Source organism: Ruditapes philippinarum, unplaced genomic scaffold (assembly GCF_026571515.1).
Source record: "Ruditapes philippinarum isolate M1 unplaced genomic scaffold, ASM2657151v2 ctg2651_1_1_1_1, whole genome shotgun sequence".
Classification (NCBI taxonomy): Eukaryota; Metazoa; Mollusca; class Bivalvia; order Venerida; family Veneridae; genus Ruditapes; species Ruditapes philippinarum.
Genome location: NW_026852188.1, coordinates 2,544 through 25,842, shown reverse-complemented (window position 1 = coordinate 25,842; position 23,299 = coordinate 2,544). Strand labels below are relative to the sequence as shown.

At 32.9% G+C, this 23,299-nt stretch overlaps 1 protein-coding gene across 1 annotated transcript in view; it reads right to left on the bottom strand.

Annotated features, from left to right (window-relative positions):
* LOC132751923 (uncharacterized) overlaps nt 1–21,192 on the bottom strand; it is a gene marked incomplete at its 5' end in the record, with an annotated part of 37,481 nt that extends 16,289 nt beyond the window's left edge. The window contains 3 exons of the mRNA XM_060742142.1: nt 18,048–18,071; nt 20,679–20,696; nt 21,169–21,192. Of these exons, the coding sequence (XP_060598125.1) occupies nt 18,048–18,071; nt 20,679–20,696; nt 21,169–21,192 (66 nt within the window). The remainder of the gene's footprint in view (nt 1–18,047; nt 18,072–20,678; nt 20,697–21,168) is intronic.
* Nucleotides 21,193–23,299: the final 2,107 nt, after the last annotated feature.

The following is a 23,299-nucleotide window of genomic DNA, read 5'->3' as shown; positions in this document are numbered from 1 at the left end:
CCCGTGGAGAGGGAATAGGTAAGCAGTTGTCTGCATAGGCCTGAAATAATGCTCGAAATGCACCAGAAAAGATGGAAAGCCGCCATGTAACCTTTACTTGGTTTGTGCGACGTAAAACCCAACCAACAAACACACATCCCCAAAATCTCACAATTAATATACAATTAGAAAATTAAAGAAAATTGACAAGTATTTTTGATCATAATGCAAGTCAAAAAAGTGTATGGTCCTTTGAGAACTTTGTATGGAATTCGATGATAAAAGTTTAGTGATTCGATAGAGAATGGTACCGTAAGCGCTACATATCTGATCAAATTGCCGGAAGCAAATGGAATCCATACGCCTGAAAATAGCAAATTATTGAGTCTGTTTACGTACGGTACTGGAAAGTGCAAGTTACTGCCCGCCCCTAGGAACGGCTTAAAGGTCTGAGGTAAAGAATTGCCATGTATTTTTCTGTTTTAAATAGATTTTACGTACGTAGATTACAATGACACACAACAAAAAAGTGTTTAAAGAAGTCCTTTGATGAAATAAAAAAACAGGTTTTGGAAAGTCGGGTTTTCCGTCACCCGATTTGTAATTTCAAACACGCCGTTTTTTTACACAAATAGCCATTCAATTATTCAACTGGTTTGTAAAAAAGAAAGAAAGAGATCAATAAAACAGACAAAAAAAAACATCCTAAACGCTCTAATTTCTGTTACATACTAAGCGATGTACGGCGTACATGTATATATAATTTGTTAAATTACATTATTATATATGAACTATTCATTGTCAAATGACCAAACATCCTCAGTTTCTTCTTTCTTTATTTTTTATCATTCTAACAGTGATTTTTTTCTTTTCTTTTCTTTTTTATGTGGGTTTGTGTGTGTCTCTTATATAGCATTGATAGTTTTCCAGTTTCATGTATAGTAAATTGCTACTTTGTATGGAAGTTAAAATACTACTTTATTTATTTTACAACTTTTATGACAAATAAGATCATATTTATAGCTACTTTCTCCAAGTAATGAATATCTTACATTCTGTTCAAGCAATATTTAAATGTTGTAAAATTCAAGATTGCACTTTCTTAAAAATTAAAAAAAAATTGTTTCTAAGGCAAAATATGCATATAATTAAATAATATATAATATATATGTTGATATTGTTTAGTAATTGTAGTCTGATCTAAATTTGTATAAATGTCTCGTTAAACATTTTGACCTGCCAGTCATTTATGTTGCAATCCAATCAAGTTATTATCCAAAAGATAATTCGTTTGTTTACATTGGTGATAAGAACTGCACTGACCACACCCCGCCAAAACTTAATGTTACAAATGTTACTGAATTCACATGCGTTACGTAGGAGTTACTTAGTGTTACGCTTGTAACAAATGGCAATAGTTTCGTTAAATTGCGCCCATTTTGTGTCCTACGTGTACAGGTGACTGTCATTAAGGTAATCATTCAATCGAAATCATAATATTTAAGTTCTATTCTAATTCAATATCAGACTAATTGGACATTGGTAACAATAATAATTAATTAATTAATTGATTAATCAATTAATTTATTCATTTATCTATCTATCAATCTATTTATAATTGATTGAATGGATGAATGAATAAATGAGATAATATATAAAAAATAAATAATAAATAAATAAGTAATCGGTAGTTTCTGCCTCCATATTAATTGATGACATAGGTTAATCACTACCTTATTTTCTTAACCTTCATGTCAGTTTACTTATGTGTATTTCTTTTCCTCGCTAATACATTAACATATATGCTGTTTTGTTTCTTTTGGCGTGTTGTACAAGTTAAATTTATGTAAAAATGATTTGTTATTTAAGTGCTCTAAATAAACGTGCCTACACGATTTTCAAATACGCCACTTTTTACACAAATAGCCATTCAATTATTCAACTGGATTGTAAACAAAGAAAGAAAGAGATCAATGAAGCAGACGAAAAACATCCTAAACGCTCTTATTTCTTTTACAAACTATGCAATTTACGGCGTACATGTATATATAATTTGTTAAGTTACATAATTATATATGAACTATTCATTTTCAAATGATCAACATCCTTTTGTTCTTCTTTTTTCATTTTTTATTATTCTTTTAAACCGTGTTTTTTTCCTTTTTTGTGTGTGTGTGTCTCTCTTATAAGTATGCTGTTAAGAAAAAGCCCCATCATGAAGGGTTAAAAAAAGATAATTGATCTCATTAGTAATTAGGACTGCACTGACCACACACCGCCCGAATTTACTGTACAGTTGACTGTCATACAATTAATTAATTTATTTATTTAATCACTTTATTATAAAAATATTTATTTATTAATTCATCAATTTATCAATCTATTAATTTATTTATTGATTTTTTTTATTTAATTATTTATTTTTCTATTTATTTATATATTTATAATTAATTGAATGAATGAATGAATGAATGAATTTATTTATTTAGAATTAACTAATTAAATTGACTGTTATACTGTTTAAACAATTTTTTAGTATTTCTACAATGTATAATAATATTTATTTATTTAAGTCTCATTCATGCACATACACAAATAAAATTCATAAGAAAACATAAAACACAGAAAAGTACATGACCATTCAATCATTGAATTATAAGAGACTAGTAAAAAAATTATAATAACACGATAAAATACCATACTAATCAAAAAATTATATCCTACTATAAATAATAACTAACTACACAGAACAAATACTATAAATTAATGGAAAGAAATATACATTTATATATTTATATGATTAAAAAAAAGACAGTCGCTATTAATGTTAATGAAACTTAAGATAATAATCCAAGCGAAATCATAATATTTCAGATATTTTTAATTCATTATCAGACTAATTGGACATTTGTAACATTAATGACTGAGTTAAATACATAAACCAATTAATTAATTTATTTATTTAATCTTTTTTTTTAAAAATAATTTATTTATTTATTAATTCCTCAATTTATCAATCTATTAATTTATTGATTAATTTATTTATTTATTGATTTCTTTATTTAATTAATTAATAAGTGTATTAATTTATTTGTTTATTAATATATTGATTTATCAATATGTTAATTTAATTATTTATTTTCATCATGGGAGTTTTCTCCCGTTTTAATTTTGGGAGGTTTCCGCACCATTTTAATTTTGGGAGATTTCTCCCATTTACTAAATGGGTTAGTTCAGCCAATGGGAGAATTGCAAAATTCTTTAAATATATTCCTCGAATACTTATAAGTTTAGTATAAGTATCATATATTCAACACATGTAAAAATATTTTTCCTCCCACAGTTTTATTCTCCCACTTTAATAAATGGGGTTTCAACCCCACTAAAGCCCCAGTGGGATACGTAAAAACCCGTGGGAGAATTGAAAAAACCCATGGGAGGTCACACTTTGAACGCTCACACAGCGTTTAGTTATTGCGCTATCTTTGTGTAATCGGTCAATAATCGTCTATTTTTATCCAAATTATTGTTTGATTTAACTTTTTGTATCGAGACTATGTTAAAAAGGGTAGTTGAGTTTGCGAAAATTCCGGATTTTCAGACTTATTCCGGAGGCTGTATAATAGCATTACTGCAGGAGTTCAAGTAATTTATACAACATGTGATTTTATGCACTTTAGTCAGACACCAATTTGTTTGAATTAAGGTTGTGATTGAAAAATGGTTGTTTCGGGATCTGTTTATCACAAAGATAAAAAATAGGAATTTTAGTGAAAAATTTGGGCATTTTTAGGAATTACCTTAGAACGTTTCATTTTTTTAGGAATTTTAGCCAAACTGAAAACAATTAGGTTTTTTTTTAGGAATTTTAGGGACGCTGGAATACCTGTGAAGTATAAAAATCTTGAAAGAAAATGATCCCTCGGAAGTATTTATCACAACAAAATTATATAAGAATTGCAGACTCGTCTTGATTGAGTCTGTACATGAGTAACATTAGTCGAAATCACACATGAAGTTTTACATATGAAGCCATTACAAGATTAAACTATTAATGTTCATTCCCAAGTTTTAAAAAACGTAAATATGCGTTCTTTATCATTTTCGATTATTTCCGAAGCCACCCAAAAACGTTACTAAATAAAACAATTCATGGCTCGTCAACATCGTTCTCGAGCGTTCTATCTTTTGCAAGATTTATGTTCTTATCAGTCCATATAATGTACTACTGACATTGCTGTTATTAAAAGGCTGCCTTAAAGCCGGGGATTCAACATGTGTGTTGCAGAGGCATTCTCAAATATGTCGTCAGTCATTTAAGTTCACATGCAAAGTAGTTTCTTGATGATAATATGACTAGTATAAACTTAACAAATATGAACTTTAATTGATTGATGATTTAAAAACACGTTTCTCTTATTATTTCTAGGAAAGCAGATATTGTTTTAGATAATTTAAATTTTGTATTTAATAAATAAAATAAGAAGAGTTACCATTAGACACTTACGAGTACAACCATATGAATAATTGGAGTTCCAACGTTGAAAGAAATTATTACCGTTGGTTCCAATGTGAGCACCTACATTTTAAACATTGACTATATAAAAACGTGCGATCAAGTAAAACACTCATTAGATAACCTTGAATATTTTAGGACGTCTGTAAGCTTTTTTGTATTTCTTTCTTCCAGACTTATCCTGCACAAAACTGACAGATATGAAATCCATATAATCATTTGTCAACAAAAAGGGGATCATGACTGAATATATTTCCTTACAAGTGACCTCGAAATTTGCCTTTTAATCATTTCAATTTAGTTCATAAGGTCCTATTTAGATAAAATATTCAAACTTACATATTGACCTCTTGACCTCTGAAATTAAAAAAAAATATTCAAAAATAAACTTTGGATTAACATTACATATTTTGTGGCAATTTTGTGCATACGGCGATATGAACAAGAAAGCGTTAGTATCGATTGCGTCAAAATCCTGCAAGCAGTTTATTCACTCCACTACGAAAGACCGGAAGGGCCATTTCAACTTCATGAATTCCTGACTTCATCTTCAAGAATTCACATTTTAAACTTCGTGAATTCACGTTTTCAACATACGGAATTCACAAATTCACAATTTCAGCTTCATGAAATCACGATTTCAACTTCATGAATTCTCGATTTCAACTTCATGAATTCACGATTTCAACTTCATGAATTCTCGATTTCAACTTCATGAATTCACGATTTCAACTTCACGAATTAAACTTCGTGAACTCACGATTTCAATTTCACAAATTCACGATTTCAACTTTACGAAATATGGAAATATGGCCTGACTGTACATCGGTCAACAGTGATAAGATTCATATGGATAGCAGATCAAAATGGCATGGAAAGAAGAAAAAGCAAGCGGCTTCTTCGGAGGAAGTATTCGTGCCCGCGTCCAAACTTCGTATGGCACATCGATCGATACGATAAACTAAAACCTTTTGGGTTTGCTATCCATGTGGCCGTAGACGGATACAGTCGTAAAATTCTGTAATAATGACCCGCAGATTATTGCAAAATACTACTTGGACACCATAACCAGCTTAGGAGATTAGAATATACGGACGGCCATGCAGTGGACTGAAGTGTTATCGTTTGAAAAAGCACGTCTAATCAACGGATCGAATCATTGTGGAGTATGCTTCGACGGAAATGCGCAGACTTCTTTATACATTTGTTCAAATCATACAGACTTATACTATGATGGAAATAGTTTTCAAAGACAGCGTTTGCTTATTGTATTCAAGTAATTAGAACAGGCGGGGTTGCCTTCCAGAGTTCATGAAGTTGTTTGATCTAATTACTTCAAGCAAAAGAGAAGTTTGGAGTTCAGAGGGTGCCTTTAATCAGTATATGTATATTTCATCGTAATAGAATAATTGTTCATTTCATCGTAATAGAATTGTTCATTACGTTGCTTGTATTGAACTTTTCTTTTATTATTCATTAATTTCGGTTCATATTACATAATGAATTTTAATATTATAGAAAATTTGACTTTTGCGCCTTGCCAATTTGTCTTTTTAATTAAGAAGCATAAAATGGTAGACGTTATTATTACCTGGTTTAATAGTTTTTATTTTCTTTAATGTTGATTGGTCTACAATTGGTAAATTTTCCAGTAAATGTTTCAATGATGATATAGACACCAAAATTAAAACAAGAGGGCCATGATGGCCCTGAAGTCGCTCACCTGTATATAGCCCCCCCCCCCCAACCCCCCCAACGTTGCTGGGCCAATTTAACCCAAGGGCTTTTATTTGCACAAACTTGGTAGACACCCATAAGAAGATGTTTCATGCTAAACATCTAAGCTCTAGCTCATTGTGCTTTTTTAAAGAAGATTTTTTTAAAGTTTTTACTATACACATATAGTTAAAACAATGACACCCCTGGGGCCGGGCCAGTTTTGACCCCAGGGCTTTTATTTGAACAAACTTTGTAGACACTTACTAGAAGATGTTTCATGCTTAATATCTAAACTCTAGCTATTTGGGTTTTTTCAAAGAAGATTTTAAGTTTTTGCTATACACATATAAAGAAAATCAATGACCTCCGGGGCGGGGCCAATTTTGACCCCAGGTCTTTTATTTGAACAAACTTTGTAGACACTCACTAAAAGATGTTTCATGCTAAATATCTTAACTCTAGCTATTTGGGTTTTTTCAAAGAAGATTTTTTAAGTTTTTGCTATACACATATAAGGAAAATCAATGACCCCCGGGGCGGTGCCAATTTTGACCCCAGGGCTTTTATTTGAACAAACTTGGTAGACACCTATTAGAACATGTTTGATGCTAAATATCTTAGCCATAGCTCTTTGAGTTCTTTAAAAGAAGATTTTTTAAGTTTTTACTATATGCATATAGGGAAAATCAATGACCCCCCGGGGCGGGGCCAATTTTGACCCCAGGGCTTTTATTTGAACAAACTTGGTAGACACTTATAAGAACATGTTTGATGCTAAATATCTCAGCTCTAACTCTTTTGGTTCTTTAAAAGAAGATTTTTTAAGTTTTTACTATATGCATATAGGGAAAATCAATGACCCCCTGGGGCAGGGCCAATTTTGACCCCAGGGCTTTTATTTGAACAAATTGGTAGACACCTATTAGAACATGTTTGATGCTCAATATCTTAGCCATAGCTCTTTGAGTTCTTTAAAAGAAGATTTTTTAAGTTTTTACTATATGCATATAGGGAAAATCAATGACCCCCCGGGGCGGGGCCAATTTTGACCCCAGGGCTTTTATTTGAACAAACTTTGTAGACAATCATTAGAAGATGTTTCATGCTAAATATCTTAGCTCTAGCTCTTTGGGTTCTTTAAAAGAAAATTTTTCAAGTTTTTACTATATGCATATAGGGAAAATCAATGACCCCCTGGGGCGGGGCCAATTTTAACCCCAGGGCTTTTATTTGAACAAACTTGGTAGACACTCACTAGAAGATGTTTCATGCAAAATATCTAAGCTCTAGCTCTTATGGTTTTTTAAAAGAAGATATTTAAAGTTTTTTCTTTCGGTTGCCATGGCAACCAGAGTTCTGCATGGAATTAAATTCTTTGAACAATTTTTAAAGGTGACCACCAAAGGAACATTCATGTGAAGTTTGGATGAAATTGGCTTATTGGTTTATGAGGAGATGTCATTTAAAGTAAAAGTTTACGGACGGACGGACGGACGGACGACGGACGGACGCCGGACGGACGGACGCCGGACGAAAAGCGATCACAAAAGCTCACCCTGTCACTTTGTGACAGGTGAGCTAAAAATACAAGAGCCTGTTCTTGAACGGTAAAAGAAAATGCAAGTTTTTATGCCCCTGAAGGGCGCATATTGAAATCGCATCTTCTGTCTGTCTGTGCGCCCCTCCTATATTCCTGTCCGATCTGTAACCTTGCCTTACATTGGGGGATTTTAAAATAACTTGGCACAACTGTCTACCACGTTAAGACGATGTGTCGCGTCTAAGAATCTCGTCCCTTCCTTAAAGGTCAATGTCACGCTAACGTTTTGAAATTTCGCATTATCACAATTAGATTTTATAGGTACATAGGTACACACATTCGTGTCCGGACTGTAACTTTGCCATGCATATAAGGATTTTAAAATAACAAGGCATAAATGTCTACCACATCAAGACGATGTTTCGCGTCCAAGAATAACGTCCCTTTCTCAACGGTCAAGGTCACATTTTGAAGTTTCACATTATCACAATAAGAGTTAAAAAGTACACACAATCATGTCCGGTCTGTAACTTTGTCTTACATTGAGGGATTTTGAAATAAATTGGCACAAATGTCTACCGCATCCATCAAGACGATGGGTCGCGTCCAAGAATCACGGCCCAACCTGTAAGGTTAATGTCACACTAACAATTTGAAATTTCACTTTATCACAATTAGTGTTAATAATTACACAATCGTGTCCGGACTGTACATTTGCCATGCATCGCAGGATTTTAAAATAACTAGGCATAAACGTCTACCTCATCAAGACTACATGTGGCGCCTAAGACTCATGTCCCTACCCACAAGGCCACACTTATAGTCTAATTGTTTGAAGGTACTCATTTTCTGAGAAGAGTTTGCAGATAAACATTCAAGTCCGACTGTAATCTTGTCATGCATGGAGGGATTTTAATATAACTTGGCACAAATGTCTACCACATCCAGACGATGTGTTACTTTTAAGGCTCGTGTCTGTTCGTGCGTCCCGTCCCCACTTTCACAACAATCATGTTCAGACTGTAACTTTGTCATGTTTTGAGGGACTTGGGCACAAATGTCTATCACATTACAACGTTGTGACGCGTCCAAGAACCAGGTCCCTTCTTCAAAGGTCAAGGTCACACTTATATTTTGAAGGTTCGCGCTATCACAATTAGATATTATAGGTACACACATTCGTATCCGGACAATAAGTTTGTCATGCATTTTTGAAGAGTTAAAAAAACTTGGCGCAAATGTTGACAACATCACGATGACGTGTTTTTGTAAGACACATGTTCCTACCTCCAAGGTCAAGGTCACTCTAATAGTTTGAGGGTACTTGTGCTGATAAGAAGATGTTGATGGTACCCATTAGTTTACAAACTGTATATTTCTCTTAATTATACAAATGGTTCAATTTAATTAGTTATGATGAAAACAACTTGAACAAGAACCAGTGAAATATATTTTCCTCTTAATTCCACTGGAATTCATAAATTTGCTAGCAATACGTTTTTAAAGAAAAACAAGATTGCATTTGAGAAAAATGCTATGCCACCGCATGGTTAAAATTTCAGAGCTGTACATCAAATGACAAGAAAGTAGGTCACGTCATCAAAATCTTAACTTCAATTTTACAACTAAAGTTGTGCACATGGTCAAAATTTCATTGCTGTACATCAAAGGACAAACAAGTAGGTCACTCTTCCCTTGGGCAAGGCAAAATTTTGACCCAAGGGTTATATTCAAAACAATCTTGATACAGGTCCACCAAACAACATTTCAAGTCAAATATCTAAGCAAGAGCTTTCTCTAATTCAGAAAAGATTTGTTTTACTATGTATACATAATGAGAATCACTGCCTCCGGGCAGGGCCAAGTTATACACCAGGGGAAAAATATGAACAACTTTGAGAGAGGACCTATAAATGATATTATATATCAAACATCAAAACTCTACGCCTTGTACCTTCGTACAAAAACATTTTTTTTATTTTTTTCACTATATGTACAAAATGAAAATCAATGACACCCGGGGCGGAACATATTTTGACCCCAGGGCTATAATTTGAACAATCTTGGTAGAGGTTCACTTGGCAAAAACTCATGCCATATATTTAACCTCTAGCCTTTGTCAATTCAAAGAAGAAGGTTTTCAAGTTTTTACTTTGAACAGATAAGGAAAACTATCACCTCTGGGGCAGGGCAATTTTTACACTAGGGGCATAATTAAAACAACTCTAGTAGAAGACCCATAAATGATATTATATACCAAATATCAAGACTCTAAGCCTTGTACCTTCAGACAAGATTTTTTTAATTTTTTTTTTAATATATGTACATAGTGAAAATCAATGACCTCTGGGGGTGGGGCTAATTTTTAGCCCAGGGCTATAATTTGTACAATCTTGCTAGAGATTCACTACACAATGTTTCATGCAAAATATCTTAACTCTAGCCTTTGTAAATTTAGAGAAGATGATTTTTTTAAGTTTTACTTATGTACATATGAGGAAAACCTATGGCCCCGGGGCGGGGCTAATTTTGACACTAGAGGCAAAATTTGAACAACTTTGGTAGAGTACCTATAGATGACATAATTTAACAAATATTAAAGCTCTAAGCCTTGTACCTTCAGACAATAAGATTTTTTTTTAATTTTTACTTTATGCTTTTATTAAAATCAATGATTCCCAGGGCGGGGCAATTTTGACCCCAGGGCTATAATTTGCTAGAGGTTTACTACACAATGTGTCATGCAAAATGTCTAACATCAAGCATTTGTCAATTGCTAGAAGAATTTTTTTAAAGTTTTTACTACAAGTTTTTACCTTATACATATAAGGAAAATCAATGACCCCCGGGGCTGGGCCGATTTTAACCCCAGGGCTATAATTTGAACAATCTGGGTAGAGGTCTTCCAGACAATGCCTTATGCAAAATATCTAAGCTCTAGGCCTTTGGGTCTTTACAAGAGGGTATTTTAAGGTTTTACTATATGTACATATAGTGAAAATCATTGACCCCGGGGCGGGGCCGATTTTGACCCCAGGGCTATAATTTGAACAATCTTGGTAAGTGTCTACCAGACAATGCCTTATGCAAAATATCTAAGCTCTAGGCCTTTTGGTCTTTACAAGAAGGTATTTTAAGGTTTTACTATATGTACATATAGTGAAAATTAATGACCCCGGGGCGGGGCCAGTTTTGACCCCAGGGCTATAATTTGAACAATCTTGTTAGAGGTCTACCAGACAATGCCTTATGCAAAATATCTAAGCTCTAGGCCATTGGGTCTTTACGAGAAGATTTTTTAAATTTATTCTTATAATACCTTTTGGTTGCCATGGCAACCAGATTTCTGCATTGAATGAAATCTTTTTAACAAGTTTGGACGCCCTTTGCCCAAAGATCAATCCTGCCAATTTTTGTTGAAATTGGACAAGTGGTTTTTCACAAGAAGAGTTTTTAAGTTCACTATATAATCTATATAACACACACACAAACACACACACCAATACGCACACACAAACACACACGCACACACACACGCACACACACGCACACACACACACACACACACACACACACACACACACACACAGGTGAATTGCTATATACCACCGCATCGCAGATGCTTCGGTGGCATAAAAACATGTTAAGTCATCAGAATATGATTTTCTAATTGATATTTTTTTTCATATGATTTAATATTTACTGTGATTTTCCTGATACTGTTATTATACGAATAATTATTGATAAGAACGCGTTGTTACGCGTGATCTACGTGCATGTGTTAAATCAAACTGAAACTGTAAAAGTATTACTTATTATATAGTAGGTCATTTGAATTTGATTTGAATAAAAACTTTATTTTTTATTTACATTTTTAGTTCAAATTGTGATTTTTGAATCTTCAGCCGATTGCCAAAACATTTTTAATTTCTTTTTTATTTCTAATAGAGCACTCTTTTTGACTATTCTATATAATAGTTGGTGCAGCTGCATGGTCTAGTATAATATCGGATCGCTGCTTACAGAAATATCAATTATAGAACCTCGTGGAAACTACATTTTTCCCCCATGCATATTTTATAACTGTTGATGTTTTAAACCCGTTTTGGGTGAGAAGGTTGCTTATAAATTAACGGTCAGTTCATTCCTTCAGGATTTTTCACAATTTCTTCAATTTCGTAATGGATACAGTAAGAGTTTTTCTTCGAAAGTGTCTTCTTACAAACGTAAACCAGTTTGCTAGGATAAACAACAAGTTGTTCGAGGCGAAGCCGTTGATAAATTGCTTTTCTAAGCAAACCGCCTTCTTCATATCTGTAAATTTAAGACACTTTTGAAGAAAGGGAACCGACTTATACGAAGATTTAGTGTAAAGAACATTAAAATTAATTAACACATAAACTGATAACTATATTTTAACCGGACAATATGGACTTTCATTCACTAACAAACAATGTTAAATGGATGCATTTAAAAGAGTGTCATATTAACTTAAATTGATTATGTCGATCAACATGTATTGCGTCAATCTTATATGGATAAATGTTGTGGACCACTTAGTTGTAAAGTTTTCTTATTTACATTCTTAACACAATGGTCGTTTACGTTTTATATCTAATTTTCAGTGGTGGGGCGGGGGGACGACAGTAAATGTCATATCATTGTTGTATTATCCTGATAGAATAACAGACGGTAAACAAGCTTCATCCAACAAACAATTGTTTCGTCGATAGTTAAGAGTAGCTTTGTTCCTGGAAATGGCCATCAAATTTATTTATTAAATTCGTTTTTCTATCAACTAAAACTCCCGAATTACGCTATCAAGCTCGCTACAAATTTCAATCCGTTTCTATGGTGTCCTGTTTGAGGCAGTTATAATATCGCCTATCAAGTTTTAAGATTGACTATATCTCTTGTAATTGGTCGACTAGAAGATTAGGTAGCGCTATTTTACTCACTCAGACGTCAGTGTAGACGTCACACTTTGGTTAAGTATTTGCGTCCAAGTTGTTTTCTCTCAAACTACTAAGAGGAAGAATTGAAACGTATTTTGAAGCACAATGTGCTGCATCCAAGACCCGTTACTCTTATATGGATTTTGAAAGAACTATGGCCCTATTTGGCCTTAGAAAATTCCACATCATCCAGACTCTTATTTTCCTACCAAGCACTAAGAATAGTCGAGTGCACTGCTCTTGTTAATAGCTAATAAGTAGCTATATATAATACATTCTCTTTAAATAAAAACATTTATTGTAGTCACTGGTGCTGTAAACAAGAATCATACGAGAATTAATGTTTATAATCGCGAATGTTTTTACATTTTGATTCTCACAAGGATTTAGTTAAGCATGCGACACATTTAACGTTGAATGGCGCCAAAAACTTTCATTCGATAATGCAAAAATCTCGCTATTTTTATCTATAAAAATACAGAATGGTGACACAAGACTTCCGGAGAAAAAAAATTGCATTTCAATAGATGTCATATAACTGTCACAAAACAGGACACTGTATAATGCAGCTGCACTAAATATACATGGAAGGTAACAGTTATTCACAGACGTAAGAAGACAATTTTTGAATAGTTTGAATAAATCCTGAAAATTAAAACAAACATAACAAATTAAGGAACTAAAGAAAAAATACGGCTCGATGATATAATCGCTCAACATCTGTCATTTATTTCAATGCATTGATATGAATAAGTTGAGATTGTATGATAAACTGTTAAAATCTATATTAGTACAAGTTCAGACCAAAATGACCCATTAAAAAGTAAGACAAAACTAGAAATGTGTCTATAGGACACAGATGCCCCCATTCATCCAATGCTTCTAGATGCAATTATATGCCTAGACACTACATTTCTGAAGTGCTGAAATTATTTCCATGTATCTCTCTTTTATTTTGTTATAAAAATGACAAACCCAATGATAAATAAACGCTTCAATTGTTCAAGTGTACAGGCATGATCTAAAAGAGAGGATAAAACAAAATGAACCAATGGAGTAAGATTAAAGTTAATCAAAGACGCCATGTGTGTAAAAAGGATATTAGATAAAAAATGATTTTCAGAAAATAAAACTTGTCATAACAGAGTGAAGGTAAAAATCTGATGTATTACCTAGGTGCACATGCTCATCAACATTCCTATAAAGTTTTTTGACTATCTCTAGGTTTTTTTAGTTATGTGCGGTACAATTATGATATTGAAAATTTGACATAATTCAAGGACCATAACTCTAACAATTATATATAAATCTACACGTGAAAACTTAGGTGTTTAGCTTAACATGCTGATCAACATTCATGTGAAGTTTTTTTTTTAACTCTAGCTCCAGCAGTTATAAATATAAAGGCGACACAAGTTGAAATTGCAAATCTTGACTAAGTGAGGGGCCATTACTCTAACAATTCCAAATTAATCCACATTTGAAACCCTGGGTGCACAACACCACACGCTGATCAACATTCCTGTGAAGTTTCTTGACTTTACCTTCAGTACTTCAGATACAGACGACACAACATTTTTGAACGGACGGACAGACAGCTGGACGAACAAGTGCAAATATAAAATGACCCCACTCTGAGAGGCATAATTAAAGGACGATCAACGAGGTATATGTACAATGTTTGATGCACATCAACATTAAATAAAATCTTTGAACAAAATTGAAAAAAAAATCCATAACCAATGGGGAAACAATTTGAAAAATTAAACAAAGCAGAGTTATGGTTCTCGGTTACTGCAATTCCTCAGAGTGATCTTTACATCTTTTTTCAGTTAAATTAAATTATTTCCCCTTTGTCTCGGAATATGAGTGAAAGATGAATGGACAAGGTGACCAGTATGTACACCCTATCTCTATTAGGAGTATAATATACATGTCTAAAACGAGTGTATTTGTCCTTTTCTAAATTCTAATTTTGTAAGTAGTCAATAATTGTTAAAGATAAGTATCTTGTACAATAGGATGCACTTTTGTACATACGTCTATACTAAAGTATAATTTTATACGTATTAAATCATTCATGTGACATAATTAATATAAGTCATATTCAAAATTTCCACTGAAGGTGATTCATATTCTCATACACTACTACGAACTATTTGAAAATGGAGTTTTCTGATGTCAAAATTGATCTAAACCTATATTTTATTGTGTTGTATCAGTGAATCAATAATAATTACAATTTATTGCCTTGATAAAAGAAGAGTATAATAATATGCCAAACTTGATTTTGGTAAAAACAAAAGGTCAGATAACTAAGGAAACAATTATCTTCTGACGTCAAATTGATTAAAAAGACCAAATAGACTTAACCTACCTTTCAAAGTTACAAACCTTAAAAAAAGTGCATCGTTACATTGCATTGTTATTTCAAGTTCATGTTAATTTTATCTACCGGTTCCTGAGACAGAATGATATTGGATAGGACATACAATAATAAACGTGTAGCAAGTCACATCAATGTTTTGAGAAAAACTTGACCTGAAAAAAAGTTATTTATGAAGCAGGGTGACTGTAAGTCAACTTGAATATATATCCTCAAAGAATGTTGTGTCAATGTATATAGACAAATTCATTAATAGATAACTTAGCTATAGCCACTTAGGTAGATTTTTTGTGATATTTTCTAACCTATAAAATTCATATAAATGACTAACTAACTAACTTTAACTGTCAGAGTTATGAAACTTACTTTACACGCACACACGCATAGGCACGCACACGCACACACACAGACAGATGCATTGCAATTTTATATTGAAATGCCATTTTTGTCCAGGTATTTATATTGTTCATTTACTAATTACATAGTTTTATTGTCAATCACAGCAAAAAAAGTGAGAATGTTAAGTCAAAGTTAGTTTGATCTTCATAAATATTTTGTCCTAAAAGATGCTGAGTGCAAATATGAAGACAGTCCATTTATAATCTGGAGCTGCAACAGGAGCGACGAATAGACACACCCATATGATCTTTTTGACACAGCTTATTTGCTAAAAGAATTTAAAAATATTTTCAAATGAAAACATTTACTTCAAAGGTGACCTTAATTTTGCACAGAAATGGCATGGGTTCTGCCTATTGTCTTATTAACTTTTACATTAAAATCAAGTTAAAAATTCTTCAGAATAAAATTATTTCTACAGTTATTGTCTGATAATTAAACTTTGCGTTAACATTGAGCCTGCAAGGCCGTGACATAGGTTCTACCCATTGCAATGCATAAGTATGATCCAAATTTTATGGAAACCCATGATGAGGCAAAATATTTTCAGAGCAAACACAAAATTGGATGATATTAGACCTTTGACCATTAAGGGTGACCTTGACCCAAAGTCAGCACAAAGTGGTATGAGTTTTGTATAACACCTTATCAATTTGAGCAATTATGTCAAGGTTGAAGAAATTTTTCAAATTTTAAAAGAAGTACTGAAGAGCATTTAACTTGTTTGATCTCAAATTGTAAACTTGACGTTGAACCAGCTGAGTGGTGACATAAGTTCCCTCCGCTGCATGGTCCACATCATGTCCTTATCAGTGACAGTGACATTATAAGTTCCTCGAGCACTCATTATTGTTTGAACGATCCCGCATAAGCTGGTTATGGTGTCCAAGTAGCATTTTGCAATAACCTGTGGATCTTTTTTACTGGTTTCACCTTCAAGACATAGAGTTTTACGGCTGTATTTTTCTACGGCCCCATGAATTGCAAACCCAAAAGGTTTTTATCGTATCCATCGATGTGCCATACGCGGTCTGGACCCGGACACGAATACTTTCTCTGCAGACGCCGCTTCCGTTTTCTTCTTTCCATGTATTATTGATCTGCCATCCGCATGAATCTTATCCCTTTTGAACGATGTACATTGCTTTAAAACCAAAACATTTACCACTCCAAGATAGTTCTGCAAGAATTGCCCGAAAACATATCTTCATTATTCGATTCTACTGTTCGACTATCAAAACTTAGTTTCTTTATTATGACTTTTAAGTGACGATAACTAACTTTTATTCCATGAATCAACAGAACACAAGCTAATACCTCGTTGTATTTATATCGCACCGAATAATAATGAACTTTCAAATCCATCATCGTTTCTTTATTTACAAACGTTCTCCTATTGCCAATGCAGTCAACGCCATAGAAATAATGATGAAAGATAGCACCAGTATTTGCAATTAGATGAAACAATACAATAACCTTCTTTATTATATCTTGTACACGCAAATGAAATTCTGACAAACAGATGCGCAGATTGAGCCCTGATGTAAAGTTTAACGAGTATTTTAAAATAAAAACTTTTGGTTTAGACCCCGGGTCCAATTCAGGATAGGCTAGATTTATGTTTCTAGATCCCCATATATTTTCTTTTTAAACCAACTAATATGAAGATTTTTCCCATTAATACTTTTAACTTGTTTATAATGAAAATAATGATATATTTAGAACTTATATAAGTAAAAGATCACTGACCATTTTTTCACGCCACTTGTAAGCTATCCAATATGGCAACTAATGACGTTACGATCACGTGGCATATACCTTGAAGTTAAAATCGTGGAGTTGAAATCGTGAATTTATGAAGTTGAAATCATGAATTCGTGAATTTGAATCGTGAATTCATGAAGTTAAAATCGTTAATTCATGAAGTTGAAATCGTGAATTCAGGAAAATGAATTTGTGAATTTGAAATCGTGAATTCATGAAGTTGAAATCGTGAATTCGTGGAGTTGAAATCGTGAATTCGTGAAGTTGAAATCGTGAATTCATGAAGTTGAAATCGTGAATTCATGAAGTTGAAATCCTGAATTCATGAAGCTGAAATCGTGAATTCATGAATTCCGTATGTTGAAAACGATAATTCACGAAGTTAAATATGTGAATTCATGAAGTTGAAATCGGGAATTCCTGAAGTCGAAATGGCCCTAACGGTCTTTTGTACTTCACAATATTTACTGTTAATACATTTTCAAAATTTTCATGAAGATTTGCATGATAATGGAGGCTCTCTGTTTTAACAAAGACTATGACAAACGTTTGCCATTGAGATACATGCTTTCCACATCCTAGCAAGTAATCTTACAAAATTTAAACATTTAAAATACATGAAATATTATTTCTCTTTCGTAAATTCTTAAGATTCTTAAATTAAGAAAGAAAAAAAAGAAACACCAAAATTTACTTAATGTAAATATGTCATACATCTTTTCTTTTCTTATTTTCTTTAATAAAAAATGTGTTTTTGAAATTGGAGAGTTAAAGTAAAGTCTAACTTACCAATTCCCTAAGCTTTCGTCTTTCCTGAAAAAAAAGCAAGAACTAAATTAGATTACTACATATACAACTGAGGGTGCCATTTGTCTCAACTGGGCGCCGGATGATATCCGGACAGGGCCCGGGCGATGTCCGCCCGGTTGCCTTAAAATCAGACAATGTTTTTTTATTTAAAAAACAATCGTCCAATCAAAAAAAACAAAAAAACAACATTAACCGTGCGTTATTGTGACCTTAAAAGTTTCAGAAACGGTCCGTATTAGCATTATATCTAAATAGCTTTATAATGTCATGATTCATATAATGTTTGCCTTTTAGTAAATAGAAGACAATGCTGGTGTGAAGTGTTCCAAATCTCAGCAAATCATATTATGTGAAATGAACGTTTGTAATTCTAAACGTTTCTATATGTGTCTTTAAGTGTACGTGTCCTTTTAATTGTCTTGTATATGCAGGGATTAGCGTTAGCGATTCTGTTTTCCTCTGCTTAACTAGAGTACATGAATGTTAATTTGACCTACATTTATGTCATGGGATAGTTTACTGATAAGTATAACATGTCTGTAAATGTACGTTTTCTGTAAGAAAAAAATGTTTTGCTATTTTACCTACTGCACATGAACTAAAGTACATGATTGTCAATTTGACGTTGATCATGTTGTGTACTTGCAAAATACAATTGCAGTGCTTTTGACGACCAAAGAAGAAGCCTTTTATGACGGTAAAGAAAAATGTTTTTTAACAGCGGATATTCGTAGCACATGTGTACGTTGAAGTATTGTCGAAGTAATATAGGAAACTATATATGCCACGTTTTTACATGAAAGTATATAACGAGACAGTCGAACAGGGTGATGCAACCCGGATAGGTTTTAGACATAATAAGGTTCGTGTTGATATGTCCTGTACTTTCGTAGTTATATGCCAGACACAGTTCAAAGTGTATAAAATAATAAAAAGAAGTTCAATGTGTAAAAAATGAAAAAGGGCAATAACTCTAAGATTAGACAAGGCAGATATTCCTTTCTTATGCACTGCACCTCTACACAATGTGATCTATCTGTCTACTAATTCTTGTTGGTACCTCTTGTACTTTCAGATAATGTCCCGGACAAAAACAGGAATAAAGATCAACAAGGCAAAGGCAAAGTTTATATTGAAAAAGTAAACAAAGGAGTCATTTGCCCCAAAAACGCTCGTCTGATGATAGACTGTTATTTGTATGTGTGAAAGCAGTGAAAGTAAGTGTTCATTACATGATTTTGAAAATAGTTGGCCACTAAACAATCATCATGAAAATTGTATGTTTTAATCATATTATATACATGATCCTTATTTCATGGTTATGCATTAAACAAGAAAGTAGGTCACTAGATCAATATTAAGGTCATTTGATTTCAAATTTCAATTATGATTTTGTGCACATGGTGAAACATGTGAAAGCTGAATATAAAAAAGTCGTAGAATACTTCATCATAATCATACTTCTAAATATGTGCATTTGGTCGACAAGGAAGTATGCCACATCTTTAAAATATAGGTGAGCAAATATTATAGTTCAATCTTACATTACAAACTGTTCATATGGTCTAAATGTCATGGCTATACAATAAAGGACAAAAACGTAGATCACTTGTCAAATTCTAGGTCATCTGATATATTTTACATTAATTTATTCAAATGGTCCACATTTATAGCTGATTATCAAATAACAAGAAAGAAAACAAAAATTTGATGGACTTTAAATAATGTTTAACGGCATATTATTCGAAATAATTGATTCGGTATCAATATTCGTATTCATAGTCAAAGACCATTCGAAATTCAAATAAATTCCGTTATGTAAGTAACAGTTTGTTATAAGTCCTCACGTAAAACGAGCTGGAGAAAGGATGAATCCTCGAAATCATTAATCAAAGCCAAATCACAGACTCGGTTTGAGTATGTACATAAAAATAGCTCAAAAATTGTTTGATAAAGGTATAACATTTTTTGTAGCATATACTTTTAATGTGCCAATATCAACAGATTTATGTTTAAAGAAGCAAATCGGTTAGGGAGATATTATCTAAAAATCAAAATTCAAAATTTAGGTCAGCTAATTTTACAGTTCAATTTTATATTACAAACTGATCAAATGGTCCAAATGTCATGGCTATACAACTAAGGACAAACACGTAGATCACTTGTCAAAATCTAGGTCAACTGATATATTTTACATTAATTAATGCAAATAATCCAAATTTTATAGCTGATTATCAAAGAACAAAAAAGAAGACAAGAATTTGATGAACTTAAAACAATGTTTTACGGCATATTTCTCGAAATTACTGATTCGGTATCAATATTGAACTCCTGTAGAGTTTTAAACATTGACTAGATAAAAACGTGCGATCAAGTAAAACACTCATGAGATAACCTCGAATATTTTAGGAAGTTTATAAGCTTTTTTGTATTTCTTTCTTCCAGACTTATCCTGCACAAAACTGACAGATATGAAATCCATATAATCATTTGTCAACAAAAAGGGGATCATGACTGAATATATTTCCTTACATGTAACCTCGAAATCTGCCTTTTTCTCATTTTAATTTAGTCAAGAAAGTCCTATTCAGATAAAATATTCAAACTTACATATGGATCTCTTGACCTCTGAAATTAAAAGAAAATATTCAAACATAAACTTTGGATTAACATTACATATTTTGTGGCAATTTTGTGCACACGGCGATATGAACAAGACAGCGTTAGTATCGATTGCGTCGAAATCCTGCAAACAATTAATTCACTTCACAATATTTACTGTCAATACATTTTCAAAATTTTCATGAAGATTTGCATGATTCTGGAGGCTCTCTGCTTTAACAAAGACTATGACAAACGATTGCCATTGAGATACATACTTTCCACATCCTAGCAAGTAATCTTACAAAAGTTAAACATTTAAAATACATGAAATATTAGTTCTTCTTCGTAAATTCTTAAGATTCTTAAATTAAGTAAAAAAAAAGAAGAAACACCAAATTTTACTTTATGTAAATATGTCATACATCTTTCCTTTTCTTATTTTCTTTAATAAAAAATTGTTTTTGAAATTGGAGATTTAAAAAAAGGTCTAACTTACCAATTCCTTCTGCTTTTTTCTGTCCTGAAAAAAGCAAGAACTAAATTAGATTACTACATATACAACTGAGGTGCCATTTGTTTCAACTACAGTTAATGTGATGTCGTTTCGTTTTTTTTTATTCACACTAATTAAGTGATATTAATCCTGATCAAACAGATAAAAAACATACTTATCTAAGTATGTAGCTATGTTACTTGTATAAATAAGGAATAAAACTGATAACATAAACAAGTATGCTTAACTTATTAAATCAATTTTTGTTACAATGCTAACTGTGACAAATGAGAAATACATGTAATGTTAATCAAATGTAATTTCATAATGGCATTCATGTCATTATTTTTTATAATGAAATATGTCTACAAAGAAAAACATTGCCCACAACTCTGACTATCATGAATGCCTAGGTCACACAGAAAACGGCCGCCGCCCGATCTAACGATTTTTACAAGATTGGCGGCATTGACGTTTTCGCAAACGCCGGGTGATTTTTAATCTGATACATTGCGTGGTTATAAATTGACCTATCGCGACCGATTGTTTGCCGTTTTAATGTAACAGAAGCATGCTTACACCGGGCGGTCGTCCTTCGATGTCCGAACGGCGTCTGTTTAGTTTATAAAGGGATCGGATGGTTGCCGCGTGGCCGCCAGGCGGTAAAGCCTCGGCATTTGATGATATTCTTTAAATATCTGTCAGTGGTTAAAATGCCACCAAAGAAAACAGATGATACAGACAAAAGAAGACCAAGCAAAGAATGCAACAACTGTTGTTTGCCTTGAACTTAATACTTATCCGCCAAAACGTTATCGCTCGACCATAAAGTTCATGTTAAATCCAAAAGAAATCACAGATACATTTTTAGGCAACTAAAAACATCTCACGCCGGAATATAAAAAACTACACACAAGCCGCGCAATACTCGTTCGCAAACTTTCTATTCGGGCGCCGGGTGATATCCGGACAGGGCCCGGGCGATGTCCACCCGGTTGCCTTAAAAATCGGACAATGTTTTTATATAAAAAACAATCGTCTAATGAAAAAAAAACAACATTAACCGTGCGCCGCCACGCGACGTGGAATCGCCCCAAGATGACTTTCTCAACTTATTGACCCAAAATGTTTGTCTGGATACCGTTTTAAGTAGTACTTAAAACTCAAAGTTGCCCGTCCGATGACCACAATTTTCAGAAGCTGCCGCCGATTTTCACTGTGGCGGGCAGACATCGGCGAATATAACGATTTTTTGGGGAAAATAGACGTCAGCCGGCCCCCGTTTGTCATTTGTGACTAAGGCATAAGGGAGAACACACTATATCTTTAAAACACAACTGTGGATTATTGTGACCATAAAAGTTTCAGAAACGGTCCGTATTAGCATTATATCTAAATAGCTTTATAATGTCATGATTCATATAAGGTTTGCCTTTTAGAAAATAGAAGTCAATGCTGGTGTGAAGTGTTTCAAATCTCAGCAAATCATATTATGTGAAATGAACGTTTGTAATTCTAAACGTTTCTATATAATGTGTTTTAAAATGTACGTGTGCTTTTAATTCTTGTATTTGCAGTGATTAGCGTTAGCGATTCTGTCTTCATCTGCTTATCTAGAGTACATGAATGTCAATTTGACCTTAAACTACATTTATGTCATGTGATAGTTTTCTGATAAGTATAACATGTCTGTAAATGTAAGTTTTTTGTAAGAAAAAAAAGTTTTGCTATTTTATGTACTGCACCTGAACTAAAGAACATGATTGTCAATTTGACATTGATCATGTTGTGTACTCGTGAATGTTGGTGAAAAAATAAACAAAGGAGTCATTTTCCCCAAAAACACTCGTCTGATGATAGACTGTTATTTGTGTGAAAGCAGTGACATTAAGTGTTCATTACATTATTTTGAAAAAAGTTGGTCACTAGACAATCATCATGTAAATTGTATGTTTTAATCATATTATATACGTGATCCTTATTTCATGGTTGTATATAAAACAAGAAAGTAGGTCACTAGATCAATATTAAGGTCATTTGATTTCAAATTTCAATTATGATTTTGTGCACATGGTGAAATATGTGAAAGCTCAATATAAAAAGCCGTCGAATACTTCATCATAATCATACTTCT